General features: G+C 36.2%; 2 protein-coding genes and 1 long non-coding RNA gene across 4 annotated transcripts in view; 2 read left to right on the top strand and 1 right to left on the bottom strand.

The window, feature by feature from the left end:
• Positions 1–616: 616 nt before the first annotated feature.
• Positions 617–19634, bottom strand: LOC123526345 (protein C3orf33 homolog). 2 transcript variants are annotated; one of them, XM_045305470.2, is made up of 6 exons: positions 16493–16572; positions 15677–15825; positions 10224–10283; positions 9234–9399; positions 7323–7486; positions 617–1038 (listed from the first exon to the last, which is right to left on the bottom strand). In XM_045305470.2, exons 2-6 carry the CDS (start codon positions 15815–15817, stop codon positions 748–750), a joined length of 822 nt encoding a protein of 273 aa, XP_045161405.2. In that variant the 5' UTR covers positions 15818–15825; positions 16493–16572; the 3' UTR covers positions 617–747. The 2 variants fall into 2 exon arrangements, with proteins under 2 accessions (XP_045161405.2, XP_045161406.2); XM_045305471.2 differs by lacking the exons at positions 15677–15825; positions 16493–16572 and adding an exon at positions 19540–19634.
• On the top strand, positions 15820–16442 carry LOC128548360 (uncharacterized). Its single transcript, XR_008366968.1, has 2 exons — positions 15820–16128; positions 16402–16442. It is a non-coding gene; the product is annotated as an uncharacterized LOC128548360 (long non-coding RNA).
• Positions 16711–21630, top strand: part of LOC123526343 (neprilysin-1-like) — a 108120-nt gene continuing 103200 nt past the window's right edge. The window contains exon 1 of the mRNA XM_053522921.1: positions 16711–16837. The gene's annotated coding sequence lies outside the window, so the exon portion shown is untranslated. The remainder of the gene's footprint in view (positions 16838–21630) is intronic.

Below are 21630 nucleotides of genomic sequence, written 5' to 3'. Positions count from 1 at the left end.
TAAACTTAAAACAAACAACTCCAAATTTTTATGCATGGCTAAACAAAATGGCCCTGGGTCGCTCACCTGCATAACTCACCATAACAGTGTAAACATGTTTTACCTAGTGATTTCATGGAGACAAATATTCTGACAAATTTTCATCTGCTCAGTCTGGTTAGGATCGATGCTGTTCAATAACGGTTTCTCTAAATACAATATGTTTTGAAAGCAAACAGCATGGATCCTGACCAGACTGCGCGGATACACAGGCTGGTCTGGATCCATGCTGGTCACAAATGCACTACATTGGTTTTCTCATGGTTCGACTTAAATGTTATTATCATGACCATTGACATGGAAGTGTAGCCATAACCATTGACTTAGAGGACTGGGTTGTGTGCTGGACAAGTACCTTGATGAAGTAAACAATTGATACTTAGTTTTATGAAAATCCTTCCATTATACCATGCAAACACAATGATAACTGTTGACTTTCCAGTGTGACAATGAACCTTGTATGTGTGTGTATTTCATTATAATTGTGAACATATATGTGTATTGCTTTGAAACTTATTAAATCATTCTGAACTTTGCTTCCAGCTAAGAACTGGGGTTATACAAGGGGACAAACACCTGAGAAATAACACTTTCATATAGTTTGACTTTGTATCAGCAGGTATATTATATATATTAACCTAAATTAAAAAGTTTATTCATAAATTCTTTGGTTATCTAATATGAAACTTCTGAAGAAAAAGTTTTCATCTACTTCCGTTTCCATTTCTTATAAATCCATTTTAGAACATTTACAGGACTAGTAAGAATGTATCCCACAGTTTTCAGTCCTTTTCTCGTCCATGAACTCTCCTCTTGTTGTGTCCACATTCCTACACCTTTCTTAGAGGCATGATTTTCCAACTGAACCAGTCTGTCTAAATATAGTAACAAGTTCTTATTGGTTGGCATTTTGCCATCTTCCAAACAAGACAATGAGGAGATCTTGCTCAGTCCTTGTCTGATGAGCTCTTCATTAACTTGGATGTTTCTCCTAAATCTCTGCAAATAGAAACATTTCAGTTATAGGGTACACAGTCAAGTCATTTGCCAATTTCCCTAAGTGTAACATATAAATCTGCCATAAACAGGGACTGCGTTTTGGGCAAAGTTGAGCGATAATTTTGCCTTGAAATATTTCACTTCCACATTCCCGCCCAGAAAAGCGAAGCTCCAGTTGCCCTACAATTGGATGAAACAAAAACATAATCAGCAATAAAGTGTGCCGAGATTATACGTTCCTTTTAAGTAAAGTCTGTGAACACAATACGCAATACACAGAATGTCACATGGAGATGTGTCCATGACAACAAAAAAGGATCACTTGATTTCAGGTTGATGCCACTGAATTAGCTACTAATTGTTTGCAGTTAATGTGATTGCAGTAAATGATAATAAAAGAATAAAAGAGTAATAATTAAAGTTGACGGAAAATGGAGATCTGAGAGCCCTAAACATTTGTAAAATAGCGATAACTTCCGAATTTCTAAATGAAACACAGTACTTCTCCCTAATTTTCCAGGCTAAGGTAGTCCCTGCATAAGGTATCATACTGTATGTTAAAAAACATCTGTGAGTTTTTGCCATTGTGGGAGCCAGTCCTGTGAAAAAAATGGAACCAGACTGTGTAGTGAAGAACTTTTTCAATATCAAAGCGTGCCTTCCCGGGCTAAAAGTTAAAAAACACTGTTTAGGGAACCAGTCTCAGCTCTCCACCATCTAACTGGTTGGTTCCAACCAGTTGCTAGGTAGCATTCTAAGACTTAGACTAGACTCAAAACCCTAATATACAACCTTGGAGCCTGGCCTGCATCTATACCAGTTTTATATTCAATATTTCAGCCACAGTGTTTTAGTTTTTCTATGCATGTCAGACTATGCTAACATAAGAACTGGTCTGATTTTCTGTGCATCCTAGTTTCCACATTATGTGGATCAACGTTAACAAGTCTCAGTATAACTAAATACTGTGAAATTTGTAGAATTGTATACATTTGTTGGAATAAAATAACTGTTTTCAGTATGAAGGTTACTGTGTCCTTGACCTTTGACCTACTGACTCCCAAAACATTAGGGATCATCTACTGACTACAGGCAATCATCCTATCAAGTTTGACCATTGTGAGGCCAAGCACTCTCTAGCTTTTGATCAAGTTTGACCATTGTGAGGCCAAGCTAGACTGGCTCCCGTCCCTATGTTTGTTCTTATTTACATATATAAGTTTTGTTCATTAAGAGGGAAGTAACTCCAGAAGGTTGTTTCTACATTGACATTTTTTATTGCCCCTGGCTCCAAACATAGGGACTGGTGAAAGTTGGCTACCAGTGTCTCACAAATTTGTGAGACAAATTCCCATTAATTTCGTTTAGTGACAATCTGCTGCTATTACTGTGGGGTGTTACCAAAGGGTTTCATCATTTAATGAACTGCAGCTAATTTACCGATTTATGGCCTGCCGTCAGCTTGTATTGGCTTATCAGACAACAGGAATGTGCTTTTACATATTTATCAGAGGAATTGTGATCTTATGATCAAGAATTAAATCATTTTAAATTAAACTTTACTTTTAATGATGAAATGGATGAAGCTATACTTAAAAGTTGTAAAATATGAACAAATAAGACCAAACCAAGAGCATGTTGTAAAAGAATATTTAAAAGGAAATTATGTTTTATTCTGTTGACCAACTGGCAGTGGCAAAAGCTTAACTTTAGAAATTGCCCCAATTGCATTTGCTTTTTTTCCATTATGACAGCACACAATGTACCATTATTGTTGAGTCACCTATTGTACCTTAAGTGACGTCCCATAGCTCTGACATGCATTGTCCAAATTAGACAATTAGACTTTTAGACTAATCCTGGTTAAAGTAAATTTTGCATGCAAGTTCCCATCTCCAAAAACGAATGCAGATACTGGATTGAAACTATAATTATTTTAACATTTTAAGATAGGGTAAAATTCCTGCTTTTGGGAAAACAATTTGAATAGACGAGCATTGGCTGTCTTACGGACTGCCCTTGTTTAGAATCAGTTGTCACTCCAAAACACATAGACAAAAATATGAATAACAGTAATTTATAATTTAAACGCTTTATAATACACACAGTTCGTCACGGACTGTGATGCACTGGTTTAAAACTTTGTGTAAAATTTCATTAACTTTAGAACTTTAAACTATGAAGTCCAGCATCTGTCATGTTGTCATAGGAAATAAAATTGAAAAAAATCTACTGACTTGGTGTCATCAAGAACTGGCCGTAGCTGGAGACATCTCACTGTCGACCAAAAAGAGTTCAAGGCTCTTAAGTACTTTTAACATCACCAGCACCCTTCTTTATTAATAAACCCCCGCCAAAGGCGAAGGGGATATTAGAAATGCTCTCCGTCCGTGCGTGTGTGCGTGCGTGCGTGCGTCCGTGCGTCCGTCTGTCCGTCCGTCCACAACGACCTTTGTCCGGAGCATAACTTCAAAAGTACTGGAGGGATTTTCTTCAAACTTCATACACTGATAGAACACATTGGGAGGAAGTGCAGTGTGCAAGAACAATAACTCTACCTTTCCTATTTTTGAGTTATTCCCCTTTATCTTATTTTCTTAAAAAAAATTGTCCGGAGCGTAACTCCAAAAGTACTGGAGGGATTTTCTTCAAACTTCATACACTGATAGAACACATTGGGAGGAAGTGCAGTATGCAAGAACAATAACTCTACCTTGCCTATTTTTTTTTAATTATTCCCCTTTATTTTTATTTATTTTTCTTAAAAAAATTTGTCCGGAGCATATCTTCTTCATGTATGGAGGGATTTTGATATATCTTGGCACAAATGTTCACCACCACGAGACGGAGTGTCATGCGCAAGAACCAGGTCCCTAGGTCTAAGGTCAAGGTCATACTTAGAGGTCAAAGGATACAAGAATGAAAACCTTGTCCGGAGCATTTCTTTTTCATGCATAGAGGGATTTTGATACATCTTGGCACAAATGTTCACCACCACGAGGCGGAGTGTCATGCGCAAGATCCAGGTCCCTAGGTCTAAGGTCAAGGTCACACTTAGAGGCCAAAGGTCAGATACAAGAATGACTTTGTCCGAAGCATTTCTTCTTCATGCATGGAGGGATTTTGATGTAAGTTGGCACAATTATACACCATCATGAGACGAAGTGTCATGCGCAGTTCCCTTCTTTAGAATTACTTCTCTTTGTTGTTACTTTAAATAGCTTTTATTGTAACTTTTTCATTACTAGTCGTAGGGAAAATTCGAGACCACTTTTCTGTAGTACAACATGCATGCTACATCCAATTTTGAGGTGTATTTTGACCAATCTCTACCTGGTAAAGATTTTTGTGTGGACTTACAATTTTTTTTTTTTAAAGATTAACTTCCCTTAGTTGTTACTATAAATAACTTATATTGTAACATTTTTATAACTGACCGTAGGGAAAAAACAAGACCACTTTTCTGTGGTACAACATAGATGTTACTTTTCAATTTTAGGTGTATTTTAAGGTATCTCTACCTGGTAAGGAGTTTTTTTTGTGGACTTAGAAAAACAAAAGACTTACAATGATTACTAAACAACCACAAAATTGAAATTCCATTTGCAAATACAGCTGCTAGTGTAAACAAATTTTCTGTGACAGGCGTATATTGTGACATTCTGGCACTTTTGTTCCCTGTTAGCTTTCCATTCCTTCTTTTTACAGTAGCCATATAGAAAAACATCATAGCTATACTGTTCATGAAAATTAATAAAATTTAACAGTAAACCACCTCACCACTGACTTATTCTTTCTTCCACATCTTTAAAACCCCTGATGCGGACCACAACTAAACGGTTCTTCAAAGCTTTCCCGAAAATTAATACTTTCAAACACTAACTTGCCAGGAACTTTAGCATTCAATTATAATATGCCCGGCGGGGGGATTAGCCATGTCTAACATGGCTCTTGTTTTTTCTTTGTTTAATAACAACAAATTCATTTAAAATACAAACTTCTCTCCAGTGAAACAATATTAATACAGTACAACCTCTCCAGAGCAGCCCTCTCTTAAGCACAAGCCTTACTATAACAACATCATCAAAATTTCCCTAAGCTGAAATATACTATCAAATTTACCTCATCTTTCTATAATAACCTCTCCAGAGCAGCCCTCTCTTAAGCACAAGCCTTACTATAACATCATCAAAATTTCCCTAAGCTGAAATATACTATCAAATTTACCTCATCTTTCTATAATAACCTCTCCAGAGCAGCCCTCTCTTAAGCACAAGCCTTTCCATAACATCATCAAAATTTCCCTAAGCTGAAATATACTATCAAATTTACCTCATCTTTCTATAATAACCTCTCCAGAGCAGCCCTCTCTTAAGCACAAGCCTTTCCATAACATCATCAAAATTTCCCTAAGCTGAAACATACTATCAAATTTACCTCAATTTTCTATAATAACCTCTCCAGAGCAGCCCTCTCTTAAGCACAAGCCTTTCCATAACATCATCTAAATTTCCCTAAGCTGAAATATACTATCAAATTTACCTCTCCAGAACAATAACCTCTACATAACAGTCAAAATTTGTATCTCCCAAAGGGTGTTGCTTTACAGAGGTTGCACTGTACCCAGAAATTGCTCAATTGTGTACCAGTACAAGTCTTTTTTTCTTGACCATGACACACAAGCGCTGTCTTTCTTTTCTGTTTTCTTTCATTTCCCCACATAAAATATATTTGAACATTTTTGATGTAAGGGTTAATTTTACCATAACAGTAAACACTTTCTTTAGTTGGAGTTTCCATATTTAACATTTAATAAAACCTAAAAAAATCATTAAAAAAGATTCTGAGTTTATGTTACCTCCAAATGATTATCCACATACAATATTTCACTTTTACATTTACTAGTAAACTGTTGAATCATGAACTCTTCTAGAAAATATCAACATCTGATGTTTTCTTAAATGACCCCTATCAAATTGGTAAGGAGAACTTGTCATTACATAGGGTAGTTAATTGTCTCATAATTGATAGGGTTCTCAGTAGTTAATAATTTACAGGGGCAATCTAGAGTTACACTGGCCAACTTTCACCAGGCTGTATGGTTCAGCCATCAGATAAAACTGTGCTATTTAGGAGTTTCAAATAAAATGTTTGCAGTATTAATATAAAAAATAACCATGCAGCCAGGGAGCCAGGCTAAGGCCAAGCATTCTCTAGCTATTGATCAGATGATATACAGACCGATGAACCATCAGACTAACAGATGGACAGAAGGAGAAGAATTCTGTAAGACTTGTCTTTCATTCTTATCCTTTCCTGTTTTGTCTTCACTACAGTATGTCATACGTATAAATATACGTACTCTATTTTGGGAATAAATATGTTAAACTAAACTAACAGACAGACAATAGGCAAATCTAATACCGGGGCATGATATTATAACCAAACGTGTGATTATTTGCTTCTGCTGTTCAAGTATGACCTCCTGCAATTATGGGAACCAGTTTTGTGTTGAAGACTGAATCAGACTTCTTCATGAAGGACTTTTTTAAGTTGACCACAGTCTACCATCCAGGCCTAGATATATAAAAAGATTTAGGTGTAATTATTTCACTTCTTAAAAAGAATTTGCTATACAGATGTGAAGCAATGTTATTATGGGAAACAGTCTAGGTAAAGAGGTGGAACCAGACTACTTCAAATCGACCAGTCTACCATCTACAAAGCTCTTGGTATGTAGGAGATATCGTGTTTGTATACAAATCCATTGTTGTATTTTCTTTTTTTAGAACTGATAAGACAATGATCGGGTGGGCAGACACTGAGCATCCATGTTTTTTTGTAAACAGTGATGTTTTTCTAACAGCATAAACTTTCTTAAAACACAAATTATATCAATAATTTTTTGATCAATGGAAAGGTTATAAAACAAGCAATTTATTAATTACTTTTAAATATTATTTCGAAATAAAATGGATGAATTATAAACACTTAACTTACAGTGTTTTTTAAAAGTTTTGAACATCACTATGCCGCTATTAATATTATATGTCTTTTAAAACGGTTATTCATTTAAAAAAGATATTTGAATACGAAAATATGAAAATTGTAAGTATTTCAAAACTTTCTGAATTTTGAAAATCCATAAATGAGTGAAAAAGTTATTAAAAATTATAAATTCTGATCCCATACACAATGTAAAAACAACTGTTTTGTCCACCACCAGATAAAAAGATGTTAATGCGTGACGTCACAGCAATCTCTCCTATAGAATAGTAATTTACCTGTGGTATTTCAATTTTGCTATACAGGTGTGAGCCCATGTCATTATGGGAACCAGTCCTATGCAGAAGATGGAACCAGACTACTTTGTGTAGGGTATTTTCAGATAACCACAGTCTACCTTCTGGGCTTAGATCTATACAAGCTAAATGAACAGGCAAACATTCTGAAAAAAAAAAAAAGAAATACAATACCAGAGTCTGTACTTATAGAGAACAGGCCTCTGAGAAATTCTACAGAGTTTTAATTCAATGTTAATAAACTTTCTTATGAAACGCCAAACTACCCTAAAAGGAAGTCATTATTATTAACAACTGGGCAACAAGATGTGGGGATAAACAGATGCTGCCAAACAATTTTCTCTCTTGATTACAGACCTCATCAAAGCCAAAACTAACATGAGCAATAACCTTAATCTTCACAAGAAAAAATAACATCTACACTTCAGATTATTTGTTACTTTGAACATGCATATGTTTTTCCCAGCTGAATTCATAACTGATATAAAATCATATTCCTAATGTAGCAAAAAAGTGTCTTATTTTGATTTTCCAAACCTCAGATGCTAGCAAAATGACTGTATATATAATGACTAAATTACACGCCTTTTCTTGAAGATTTAAATTTCAAATTTTAAGATTCTAAAGTTTATCTATAGAGAAAATCAAATGAGTGTCTTTTCATATTGAATTTATTAAATGAGCTGAATAAAATAATAAAATTCAAGGCTCCGCTGAGCAGTTTATTAATTTTGTTCTGACAACAAGTTTAATAAATTCAAAGTGGAAAGTCACAAATGTAATATTCTTTATCATATGTTAGCTTTTCCTGCCTAAACACCAAAACGTCTACTTTCTTTGATTACTAAAAACAAGTCAATTTGACTAACTTCTATACTTTAAATGACGTCGACGTCAAAGCTTTATTACACTAGTATCAATTTTATGCAATGCCTTTTTTTCACTCCCACGACAACCTATATGTGACAAAGTATATTAATTAACGCACACACTAATAGAGTGAATTTTCTCCAAAACTTAACGAAATGCATAAAAAATTCTTTTCTATACGTGACAGTGATGTTCCATAAATCATTAAACATGCACAAAATATCTTGATACTGTCTGTATAAATCGCAGCATCAACAAGTCAATAACAGATGCAGAGTTTCAGTAGATCAATGGAGAAAGACAGGCAAAAAAGAACTGTTTGAATGATTTGAAAGTTAAATATGCTCTGATGATACCCTGTAGGAGCTAGACATTTAGAAAATTTGCTATGACCTTCATCTTTGACCTACTGACTCCAAAATGGGTCATCTACTGACCACAGGCAACAAACTTGTTCTAAAACATTCTCCAGTTACTAGATGAAAACTTTTCAGCCTCAAGGTTTGACACAACAAAGGAGTCTTCAAAAATTCATTGCTCGTGAATACTAACGACTTTACAGTAAAAGGTTGCAGGAAGATAAGCAAAATTCTCAAGTTATCCACAGTTTTGAGCGATCCAAATATAATCAAACCTGTATTAAGTAACCAGCCAAGGAAGTGACACAATCTAACTGCTTACGGCTTGTGGCTGGTTAAGACAAGTTGAAATTAGAACAAAATGTTCATTTGGGAAGTTAACTTCTTGACTGATTAAGACAAGTGTTTGTTTAATACAGACTACACAATAAAGAACATTTTCATTATCAGTGTGCCTTCCTGGGCCTAAGGCTATAAAACTGTGTTAAGTGACCAGTTTTAGGCTGTATGTATCAGGAAAATGGTCAGGAACCATATAACTTCCTCAGGGCAGGGTCTTTGAGCCGACAATGCTCAAGCGAGCTGTGTTTCACTGTATCTTTTATTTGTCAGCAAATAGCATTTATCATTTTTTTCTTCAATCTACGATAGCCCTAGGTCTTACCATTGGTTTGGTTTTGTCTAATGAATGGCACCCTCAGCCGCCATATTGGTATATGTTCGATGCTTAATATTCCTTCGTCATTTACTTCCTTAACTTTACCACGTAACTTTACTTGCTTACGTATGAACTGGGCAGGAATGTCTTCAACTTTCGTGAATACTTTTGTCTGAAAAGAAAAAGAAAAACAAAACATTCAAAAGCTCAAACTTTTCAACCAAGCCACTTTGACTCTTAAATGTAATTATTAATATTTAATCTTAGGGAGTGGGTAATGTCGCCGACTTCAAATCACTTGCCCCTTACTGATTGGCTGAAGCCTAACTCATGGCACTGAATTCTTCATGTGAGGAAGCCATCTAGCTGGCTTACAGAAGGTCGGTGGATCAACCCAGGTGCTTGCCTGTGAAGAAATAATGCACGGAACGGCACCTGGTGTCTTCCTCCACCATGAAAGCTAGAAAGTCGCCATATGACCTATAATAATTGTATCTGTGCTAAGTAAATCCGAAGCAAAAAATAATTGAATAAAGACAATACTGACAAAATATAATTGAAATATTTAGAACACAGTCAAAGGCCAGTCATGGTAATTTTTTACATCTAGTCAGAGAAGTAAAAGCTTGAAATTAAAAGCTAGAAAATAAAAGCTAGCATGTTCATACATGGCCTTTAAAACAGGTTTGACAGTACAAAGTTAAGAAGAACCAAAGTAATATTTAAAAAAGCATTCTGTGTATATTTATATATTGCACTAAATCAAGGCCAGTCTAGATCTAACATGGGTGCCTAAAAAGGATAGACTAAGCTTTATTGTTAAACTGAAAAAGAATGATTTCAACATTGTATGGCATACATCCTTGAAAACGTTTGACAGAATCAAATTATGAAGGCAAACAAGAGATGTCCATAAGGCTGCCTGCTTGACCACTTGACAGCATATAATGGCTTTACATTCTTCAGTCAAATTACAAAATAATATCTAATGATTACCATATATATACTGCGAGCAGTTATAATAGCCCCTATGCCTCCAACAATGTATAGACCATTCTGAAAAGAAAAGAAGTTTTCAATCAATGTATAAAACAACATAAATCTTGCAGCTTAAACTCTACCTAAACTTCAGTTTTTTTCATTTCAACCTTAACCCTTAACATGCTGGACACAATTATTCTGCCTTTGCGACTTGTGTAGATCATGATCAGACTGCACAATCGCTCTGCACTTTTTGCCATTCAGTCAGTATCTTTTTGGTAAACACCCCTTTTAACAGTTAATGGTATTGTCCAAATTTAAAGATGGACAAGTTCATTATAAATAAAAATTTAGCAGGGTAAGAGTTAACTAACAGAGTCATGATTAATATACATGCAATGATGTATATTCATTTGTATAGCATAATCATGATAATTTATGGAATGATATTTAGGTAAATATAACACAATGCCTGCTGACTGTTACAATTTACTCACTGACACTCCCATTGTGCTTACTGGTATAGTAATCATGCATGCTGACACCTTTGCTGGAAGTTACAGCTAATTTGCTGCTTAGACCCTGATGTCTATATCATAATTTCATTTGGCAAAATGACAGTGCCGTGTACCGTATTGGAATATTTCAACATGCCGGGACTGTATATAAGCAACATTGCACAGTTACAATGCTCACAGAAGAAAATAAACGATGTGACCACACAATATGAAAGATGCAATCAGCCACTAAGCAAGTTGAAAGTAAGCATAATGCAAAGTGCAACATTGCACGTCACATTTTGATACCAGGGGGTGCAAGTTCGTAGTTTTCACGAAAGGTAACGGGAATATCCGGCCTATAACAGATTTTAATTAGCTCTTGGCTAAGTGTCAAAACAGTCATCACTGACTCAAGTTCATATTCTACATGTTCAAAATGACAGTTTGACACATTATTAGCAATCTGCAAAATTCTGTCCTTAACAGCCAGTTTAATTTGTGAAATCTCAGGAATTTCAAACTGTGAGTCTTCCATTTATATAACACGTCACTTGTACATATACGCAACATTAAAAATAAATAAAGTTAAGACAAATGGCGATTTGCAAAAAGGGGAAGTAACTATTGTTAGATCTCTATACATATTTGGATATCCTCGATAATCTTTCGGCAAATAATTATTCAAAGTACGGACAAGGCAGTCTAAAAGACAGCTAAATCCCCCGCCACTGCTATGGATAGTGAAAGGGTAAACCTTTGACCTTTAGCTGTGACCTTGACCTTGAACTGACATGGCTGATTCATGAATTCTGCACAACGTCTTGATGAGGTGATTATTTGACCCAAGTTTCATAAAAATCCTTCAAGGGGTTTAGGAGATACAGAGCTCAAACCTTTGACCTTGAGTTGTGACCTTGACCTTGAGTTGACATGGCTGACTATTGAGTTCTTGATGGGGTGATCATTTGACCCAAGTTTGATGAAAATCCTTCAAGGGGTTTAGGAGATACAGAGTGGACACAAAATGGAAGGCTCAAACCTTTGACCCTAAGTTATGACCTTGACCTTGAGCCGGCATGGCTGACTCATAAGTTCTCCACATTGTTTTGATGCGGTGATCATTTGACCCAAGTTTTATAAGATTCCTTCAAGAGGTTTAAGAGATATAGAGTCGACACAAAATGGAAGGCTCAAACCTTTGACCTTGAGTTGTGACCCTGACCTTGAGCCAGCATGGCTGACTCATGAGTTCTGCACATCGCCTTGATGAGGTGATCATTTGACCAAAGTTTAAAATGAATCCTTCAAGGGAATTAGGAGATACAGAGCAGAAACAAAATGGAAGGCTCAAACCTTTGACCTTCAGTTGTGACCTTGACCTTGAGCCGGCATGGCTGACTCATGAGTTCTGCACATTGCCTTGATAAGGTGATCATTTGACCCAAGTTGATGAAAATTCTTCAAGGGGTTTAGGAGATATAGAGCGGACACAAAATGGAAGGCTCTAACCTTTGACCCTAAGTTGTGACCTTGACCTTGAGCCGGCATGGCTGACTAATGGGTTCTGCACATCATCTTGATGAGGTGATCATTTGACCCAAGTTTTATAAAATTCCTTCAAGGGGTTTAGGATATATAGAGCGGACACAAAATGGAAGGCTCAAACTTTTGACCTTGAGTTGTGACCTTGACCTTGGGCGGACAAGGCTGACTCATGGGTTCTGCACATCGTCTTGATGAGATGATCATTTGACCCAAGTTTCATGAAAATCCTTCAAGGGGTTTAGGAGATATGGAGCGAACACGAAAGTGTTACGGACAGATGGATGGACGGACGGAAGGACGGACGGAGACCATTCCTATAATCCCCACCACTTGTGGCGGGGGATTAAAAAACACGACCACTTGAACATAGCGCCCCCTGTTATCAAAATGTGACATATACTTTTGAAATGACATTATGCTTACTCCTATTTTGCCTAGTGCCTGATTACATTTTCCTTACTGGTTGATCACTTCGTGATTTTTTGTTCTTGGATGCATTACAGATTAACCAGTATAACCATAGCATGTTGAAATATTCCAATACGGTACATGGCACTGTCATTTTGCCAAATGAAATTATGATATAGACATCAGGGTCTAAGCAGCAAAGAAGTTGTAACTTCCAGCACGCATGGTATCATTGTCAGCAAGCATGGTATCATTGTCAATAAGCGTGGTATCATTGTCAACAAGCATGTTAAAGGTGCCAGCATGCATGATTACTATACCAGTAAGCATAATGGGAGTGTCAGTGAGTAAATTTTAACAGTCAGCAGGCATTGTGTAATATTTACCTAAATATCATTCCATAATAATTATTTCCCTAAGTGACAATAGTTACATGTATACCATACCTATCTAAGGACACAAAATAAAGCAGTCATTTAAAAAGGCGGTTAAATAAAGCAGTCATTTAAAAAGGCTGCTATGATAAGAAACTAATACATTAATAATATTAATTTATCATCTTTCCATGAATGCGAGGTGATATGCTGTAAACTCTTCTTTATCTAATACGAGTTACGACAGTTTTCCATGCAATCCTCAAATTCAAACTTCATTCATTTTCAGCGTAATATCCGAAACATCCCATGCATGCTGTAATGTTTGATCCATTTTTTTTTTCAGTCCATATACAATCCATTTAACACATTTGAAGTAGCATTGTTTGTACTTATAATCGAACATCAATACCTACCTTTCTCTGTAGTTATCCACATGTAAATTTTATATCTAGTGAGTGATGTCATTTCAATTACTTGACATCACTTTCATGTGGCAGTGTTGGTGTGTTAAATAGTTCAAAAGCAGTGATATTTTTACTTTTATTCAGTCTGTAGAAGACGTGGATCAATAAGTAAGAGTTCTAAAGTTTGTTAGATAAGGAGAATTATTAGCTATGCATTGGAAAGTATGCAATAACTCTTGCTTTTTCTTTTATAGATAAATAATAATACACTCCTTAATGTATATATAGGCTGCTGAATATATATAGTTCGGTTTTGAGGTCAGCGATATTTTTGTACTTTTCATAATTGAGCTGCCCGTTATTTGGGTAATGTTATTATGCAGTACGATAGTGGTTCTTACATAAATAAGGCAAAGTGATTGGCATGCTGATTTCCCCAAACAGCAGACGAGTCAATAAATTAAACTCTCAAACGTCAAAATCAAACTAAACAAAATTTATGTATTAATACATTCATACGGACTTGACAACATACGACAAAACGATGCCACTCCCTACATCTACATCGTTACAACCAACAATCAATTTCCAATTATGACTGGTTGGCGCTGTCAGAGAAACAGTTGTTAAAGAAATTTAGTATATTACAGTATTAAAAGTAAAAGATAAAAGGACAGTATGCTACAGTTAAAATAGGACAGAATGGAAGAATTACATAGTGACCGCCGCCAGCCTCTCTGTAAAGATACTGAGGCTGGGGCTAGCTTTGACTGATGCACTCATCCTTTGAAGTGTGCTATTTTGAGGCTGATGTTTGGCAAGAGGTCGGTTACTTCCTTAGTTCCTAGCCTTAACCCTACCGAGGCTACTCCCACAGCAAATTATACTTCCCCGTCCCCTATCTGCTCTACGGGGCCTATTTCAAATTGCCATTCAGATGTCAAAGCCACAGGCACTAGTATCAGACCTGCGACAAAATATATGACCAGACTGAATCAAAAATGAAAAATATGTAGTGAAATATGATACCCCTTCAAAAGATATAAGGATTTTTATCAATCTGGTCATACAGTCAAGTCGCCAATAGAGAATCACTGCCAATAGCAGGTCACTTGAATATAAAATGTGAATCTCTCTTACACATATTAGAGTATACAATGTTTAAGTATCCAGTAAAATAAACTTATTACTTAGCAATTATTACACAAAAGAAGATGGATCTAATCTAATGAGTATGAGTTCCATGAGTAGATAACTCTTGCAACCATGTTTCCTGACTTGGATTTTAGCACTCTTGAATTCTTCGAAGTAGAATATTTTTTGGCATACCTCACAGCTTCTTAGATAAAACCACACAAATTTGGTACCATTTTGAAGAGTGAAACACACACTTTCATAGGAATAATATGATTATGAATTTTAGATTGACTTTGACGACAAAAAAATGCCATCAAGCAGAGGTGGTCATTTAGCCAATAAAGGGTCACCCATATCAGGGATAATCAAAAGATTGTTTATTCTGCTTAAAAATACAAATCAATGGTTTATTTGATGTAATAATGGTCTGAACTGGCAAAATTAGATAAATTAATAAGGTTCTGTGCATCAATATTTTGTTTTTAGTATAGATATAATTGGTGCTAATTATGCTTAGAAATACAACTGTGAAAACTAGCACTATATTCCTTTTACCTAGTATCTCACGTTTGAAATGTAAATATACTGATTCTCATTATATTCTGCCTTGAAATGTTTATTTCCAATACCACAGTCATGTTTTGTCAGAAAAAAGACTATTTTAAATGGATAGAAAATATGATAAACTAGGTGACCCTCTAATGGCAAAAGTGACCCCCTATTGGTGAATCGGACAGGTTTAAATATTTCATTATAACTTCAGACATAAAAGATAGATTCAAATAAATCAAACATTTAAATGAATTTGAGCAATAGTTTTAAGAGTTAGTAAGTTTAGATATAATGAAAGTTTAAACAGTCTTCACCACATGTTAAAAGTGTTGATAGTGACCCGCTATTGGCGAGATATCTGTATTATTTGTCCCAGGTCCGATACTTGTGCCTGTGGTCAAAGCATGTTCAAAACTCTTGCTAACAGTAGATAATGATAACCCGAAGGATAAAGGCTGACAATGAACAGGAAATAACCTAAAGATCAAATCTGTCCGATTGTTCGTATCCAAATGCCATGACAGTTCTTCAATAAAAAAAGTTACCTGAATCTTTTTAATATTTGTGTCTACAAACACTTGAACTGATTCCAAAGCGCCAATATCTTTTCTTTTCATATGTTCTTTATTTTCTTTTGATGACATTGTAAATAAGGTACACAGAGTAAGTAAATAATTCTCACACATAAATTTATGGAGGCAGTAAACAGTTTTGAGCCGTTAGTGTCGAATTGGCCGGGGTGAAATTTACAAATAAGAGGCAATTTACGGAATGAAGTGCATATTTGAACTTCTAAATTATAATAATTGCTAGAATTGAAGTTTCAGCGGCTAGAATTGAGTTTCACTTATTTAAAAAAAAATCAGTTGAGTATCCTTGATCTTGATAGTATGACGTAATGACTTGCAGGAGCGTATACATGCTTCCTCTGAGCTAGCTTAAAGTGGGGTTGTCATTTTAGCAGGGACCTCAGGAAAACTGGAACAGTGAAGAAACGGTACGGATGGCACATATATTTGAGCTTATTTTCAGATTTTACAGTGTTACTGGAGTATGGAACAGCGTAGCAGTTGGGGCTATAATTTTCAGGAAATTTTCTGCAGCGATTTAAAAATTGGCAAATTTAGCTTTTTTCGTCATCAGTTTCCGCGACCGGGAGAGCACAAAATTCAGGTCTTGTAAACAGAAAACTAGATATTAGAGATGTATTGTAGATGGTTTGTAACGATAGACATACAGTGATGTTAATGTTGCAATATCTTTATTTCAGGTGTGTGGTTACAGACTTTTGTGTGAGGTTTTGAAAGTTAGGTAGGCGACTCTAGGCTGAGGAGCTCAGAAAACTGTTTACTGCCTCCTATATTTTACTGTCTAAGGGAAAGTACTCTTCCCTTTGGTAATCGGATCCGGTTCTGATATAAACATCTAAATATTTCGCATAATTCGACTCCTTTTCATTGAAATTTCTTGGATCATTCTAATCTAACAGTGACAAAGCGTTGAACAAGGTCTATTAAATGAAACTGCTTAAAAAAATACTGATATATATGACACAGTTACTTCCCCTAAATTTAGATACACCATTTGTAACAACGCATCACATGCAGCAACATCGCCAAAAACATGCAACGGAAAACGACTTAACCAATATTTAAGAACTACGAGTTAACGAGATAACAGTAATACATAGATAAAATTGGTACTTCGTAAGTAAAAACAAAATGAAAGATATTCTTTCTTAAGAAAATGCCAAGCAAGACTCCCAAGGCATTTCCCCACTCCTAGAAAACGGGCAAATTCATATGGATGACAAAAAGAAGGCCAATATCCTCTATCGTCAATTCCAGTCCGTGTTCACCCCAATGTCACCTCTCAAATTGGGCCAACTCTGTAAAATGAAAGTGCAGTCTCTACTAGTGATGAAACGATGATCGAGTTAAATCGAATAATCGTCGCCGGCAGCTGCAGGTCGCCAACTATCGATGTTGGAGTTCTGAAATCGATGTCGCTAGCGCTTTTCGCGCAATTGATCCCTTTCCGTTCATTCCATATATCCGTAATTTTCATACATTTCGTTAATTAAACCGCAAGGGACGTCACTCTCACACGTAAAATGGCAGAAAAAAGTGTCCATGAAAAGTTCGGTCGACTGTGTGGGCTTATTTTGGCTTCGAAAAAACAAAACGAGGACCACCTATTAAAGAAAACCTCAACATGCAATCTGTTATTTGCAAACTCTGCCGAAAATGATATGTGAACAAAGGTATGTTTTCGTACCCAAACTATTCGAACTCTTCGTAATTTGTATGGACTTGTGAATTATTTAACAATGATCCCGATGTACCTCTCTGTGTCTGTCAATTTGTCAACCTTATTTTGAAATAGTCTTGAACTGTCTTGTTTTATATTTATTTTATCAAGCCAACGAGATTGAGATTAAATTAATCAATTTTATACTTATAGAAATTTATAGTTAAAAGTAAAAATGCATTCCCTAAATACATTAAATGTATTCACCATGATCACTTGACACTTGTTATTGGTTTAATTTACTTATCAAGAAAAGTATTTACGCGTACAATTTTAATAAACATCCCTAGTCCCAAGTAATGATAAAAGCATAGTATATTTTTGTTTTATGAAATTATCTGAAATGTATTGCCTAAGTGGAATCTATAATAAGAGTATAATTATAGGTAAGTCTGAATGCTTTTACTTTCGATTATATAATCGATTGTGAATCGAAATAGCTGTTCAGATTCAATTCGATAATCGATTTTGTTTTGAAACCGATTTTACAACACTAGTCTCTACTCTCCATACCAACTGATTACCAACCAAAATATCCCCAAATGCCAAAGGTCACTATAGGCATAAATGGTGTTAAGAAACTCCTTTCGTCCCTAAAAATAAAAGAATGCGGTCCCGATGGTCCCGATCCTCCTTAAAAATCTTAGTGAACAAATCTCACCACTAGTCACTAAGCTCTTTCAAACGTCCCTTGACACGGGCACTATCCCAGCTGACTGGACCAAGGCCAATGTCACTCCTTTATTTAAGAAGGGCGACAAAAGCAATCCTGCAAATTATCAGCCTATTTCCCTAACTTGTATTCTCTGTAAGTTACTGGAACACATCATAGCCTCTAATATTACCAAGCACTTCCAGGTTAACAATGTCCTCTATGACCTACAGCATGGGTTCAGAGAGAAAAGGTCATGCGAAACACAGTAACTCAAACTTGTAGAAGATCTATCCCGAAACTTAACACAAGGCCACTAGACGGATTTGATCCTTCTGGACTTCTCTAAAGCATTTGATAAGGTTAACCATCTGAAACTTCTGTACAAGCTTCATCAACATGGTGTTCAGGGCACCACGTTGCAGTGGGTCAAGTTTTTCTTGATTGTCAGGCGCCAGTCTGTCCTTGTGAATGGTGAAACATCAGAGGAAGTTCCAGTAACGTCCGGAGTCCCACAGGGCTCCGTCCTAGGCCCCCTTCTGTTCTTACTCTACATTAATGACCTGCCTGAAAATCTGATTATACAGGTTCGTTTATTTGCCGGTGACACTGCTGTCTGTTTAACTGTAAATAGTTCTGCCCAAGAAAACATCCTTCAGCAAGACTTAAATAGGTTACAGCTATGGGAAAGTAAGTGGGACATGGAGTTCAACCCCTCAAAATGCACTGTTATGAACATAACAAGGTCAAAAAGCCCTTTTAAATCAAAGTACACACTCCATGGCCAAGTCTTGGAAACAGTTCCTGATGCAGAGTACCTTGGGGTCACTATATCCTCAGATCTTAATTGGAATAAACACATCAGATTCTATTTAGTCACGTCCAAAGCTACCCTAACACTTAACTTCATCAAGCGAAATATCCAATGCAAGAACCCAAAAGTTCGAGAAGTAGCTTATAAAGCCCTAGTCAGGCCACAGCTAGAATATGCTAGCTGTGTTTGGAACCCTTACACCCAACAAAACATCCACCAGATCGAAATGATTCAGCGGAGGGCAGCGCGATGGGTTAGTCATGACTACTCCCCTAACAGCAATGTCACAAACATGCTATGTCAGCTGAGATGGCGTACCCTTGAAGATAGGAGATCTGATTCACGCCTCCTTATGTTCTACAAGATAGTGAATGGTTTGGTTGCTGTGCCACTCCCTCCCCATGTCAGCCCCCCATCTCGTCTAACAAGACATACGCATTCCCACTCCTATATTCAGATCCTCACTCCCTGTAATTACTATAAGTATTCTTTCTTTCCAGCCACCATAGTGCTTTGGAATTCCCTTCCAGTACAACTTGTGCAAGCCCCCACCCTGAATCAGTTTAAGCAGGGTGTGACCAAACTTGTACACAATGCTTAACATGATAGACCTGTTTTTAGACTGCTTTTACCTGTAAATCCTTCTTGTTTTTAACACTATCAACTGTATTCATGCTTGCAATACACATCATGTATTACTTTTATCCTCCTATCCAATCTATTTTTAACTTCTTGTACAGGCGCCCAGCTGCACATAATACTCGCAGAGAGGAGTGCTGCAGTATAAATAGATAGATAGATAAGAATGAATGGTAACTTGTCACCAAGCCAGGCATATAATTTCAAAATTGGCAGCAGCTAGAGAACCGGAATCCACTGACACAAGGGGCTTTGACAAGCTTATCTTAATACTGGTCAACAATCAGAACAGGGGAACCAATTATGCATACATGTTTGTGTTACACATATGTTTAATTGGTCCCCTGTTCTGCATTGTCGATACCTGCACAGACACTTGGGGGTCAGCACCCCTCCCCATCCCAATCCGCCCCTGACAACCCTCAGTCAATATATTTTCATTTTTTTAAAACAAACTGAGGACATGTCTTTATCATACAACAGCTTATTAAGTTTGCTGTCTGGGGAACCATTTCCGGTTCTCTAGCCACTGCCTTCTAAATTTATCAGGCCCCCAAAAGTTACAAATGATGTATAAAGCTAATTCTACATAGGCGGATCCAGCGCGAGGGTCAGGGGGTCCGGATCCCCCCAAGAATTTTCAAAGTTGGTGAAACTTTTAAAACTGCACTCTCAGTTGAACAAACGGTACAAAAATCATATTATAATATACTGTGCCTGCAGGCACTGTGAATCCAAATAATACAATTGCTGTGTATAATACTATTGTAAAATCAATTCAAGAATAAATGAATTTGCTGCACTCTCACAGTTGAACAAACAGTACAAAACTCATATTATAATATGCTGCGGCACCGAGAGTCCAAACATAACTTGCTGTGTATCATAAATTCAATTCAAGGATAAATGAAAAGTGGAGACCTCCTTGTGGTTACAGCTGGTAATGTTCGAGGTCAAATGGCAAACATCCACATCGATAATGGAAATACTTGATTTATATTATTTTTGATAACCCTTTAGAAGTTTTTGTGTGTTTTGTTTTTAGTTTTATGGAGGTACAAAATCTGAAATAAAGTAAGGTTATTGTGTCTTTTTGTGTTTACATGTTATTTAGTAGAATATATGACATACAGTTGAAATTCAGAAAATGTCTTTGATATTTATAAAGCCAGTGGAGTAAAAGCCAGATTGGTAAAAAAAAAACATTTTAAGGTTTTGAATGGCAGCCAAGATTTATCTAATAACTTTGTCATGCATTGTGCAAAAAATTTAAAGAATTTACTGTAATGAATTGTGTTTTTTGCTGCAATTGCAAAACATGTTTTCTAGACATAGCATGATTATCAGGTTTCCAGCTGAGTAACTTATCAAATTACATACAAATCTATGTTAAAACAAAATCAGTTTTTTGTCAGAAGAAAACCCTGATTGTACTGGCCTACTATGTTTCACATTCAGGTTTTTCTATTTAGAATTTTACAAACTGAAATATTTAGTTTTCAGTTTGTAGACAAGTGATTTCTGTGATAATCTGGTGGAATGTCATTATGTAATTGTGCCCCCCCCCACCCCCACTTGGGGGCATATAGATTTGCTCTTGTCCATGTGTCCATCTGAAGTTCGTGACGTGCCTAGCTTAAAAAGTATTTTCATCTGGGTCCGCCCTCTATTTCTTAAGTTATGGCCCCTGAAATAGTCAAAAATGCACATTTTCACCTTGTGACACGCCTGGCTCAAAAAGTATGTCATATTAATTGATTAAACCTTGCACGAGTGTTTATCATATGAGCTTGTGCACCTCCTATTTTTCATCTGGCTCCACCCCCTATTTTTAGCTCAGCTATACAAAGTATCCTACTTGACCTGGCGTCGGCGTCGGCGTCGGCGTCCTTCCGCGTCCGCACTTTGGTTAAAGTTTTGATGCACTTTCTCTTTATCTTTGTTATTTCTTGATGGATTTACTTCAAACTTAAAATAATTGTTCCTCATCATCATCCACATCATATGGCACAAGGTTCATAACTCTAGCACCAATATTTCATGTATTATCCCCCCTTTTTACATAGAATTTAAGGTTAAAGTTT

This window comes from Mercenaria mercenaria, chromosome 14 (assembly GCF_021730395.1).
Source record: "Mercenaria mercenaria strain notata chromosome 14, MADL_Memer_1, whole genome shotgun sequence".
Lineage (NCBI taxonomy): Eukaryota > Metazoa > Mollusca > Bivalvia > Venerida > Veneridae > Mercenaria > Mercenaria mercenaria.
The sequence above is the reverse complement of the archived record's forward strand: the minus strand, read 5'-3'. Positions and strand labels throughout refer to the sequence as shown.

Excerpts from the sequence above, each read along its gene's own strand:
- LOC123526345 (XM_045305470.2), bottom strand. The coding sequence starts at position 15,817 with ATGTGTGAGAATTATTTACTTACTCTGTGTACCTTATTTACAATGTCA. Across the intron at positions 9,400-10,223 it reads CTGCTCGCAGTATATATATG|ACAAAAGTATTCACGAAAGT; the intron begins GTAATCATTAGA and ends TTTTCTTTTCAG. Across the intron at positions 7,487-9,233 it reads TAGACAAAACCAAACCAATG|AATGTTTGCCTGTTCATTTA; the intron begins GTAAGACCTAGG and ends TTTTTTTTTCAG.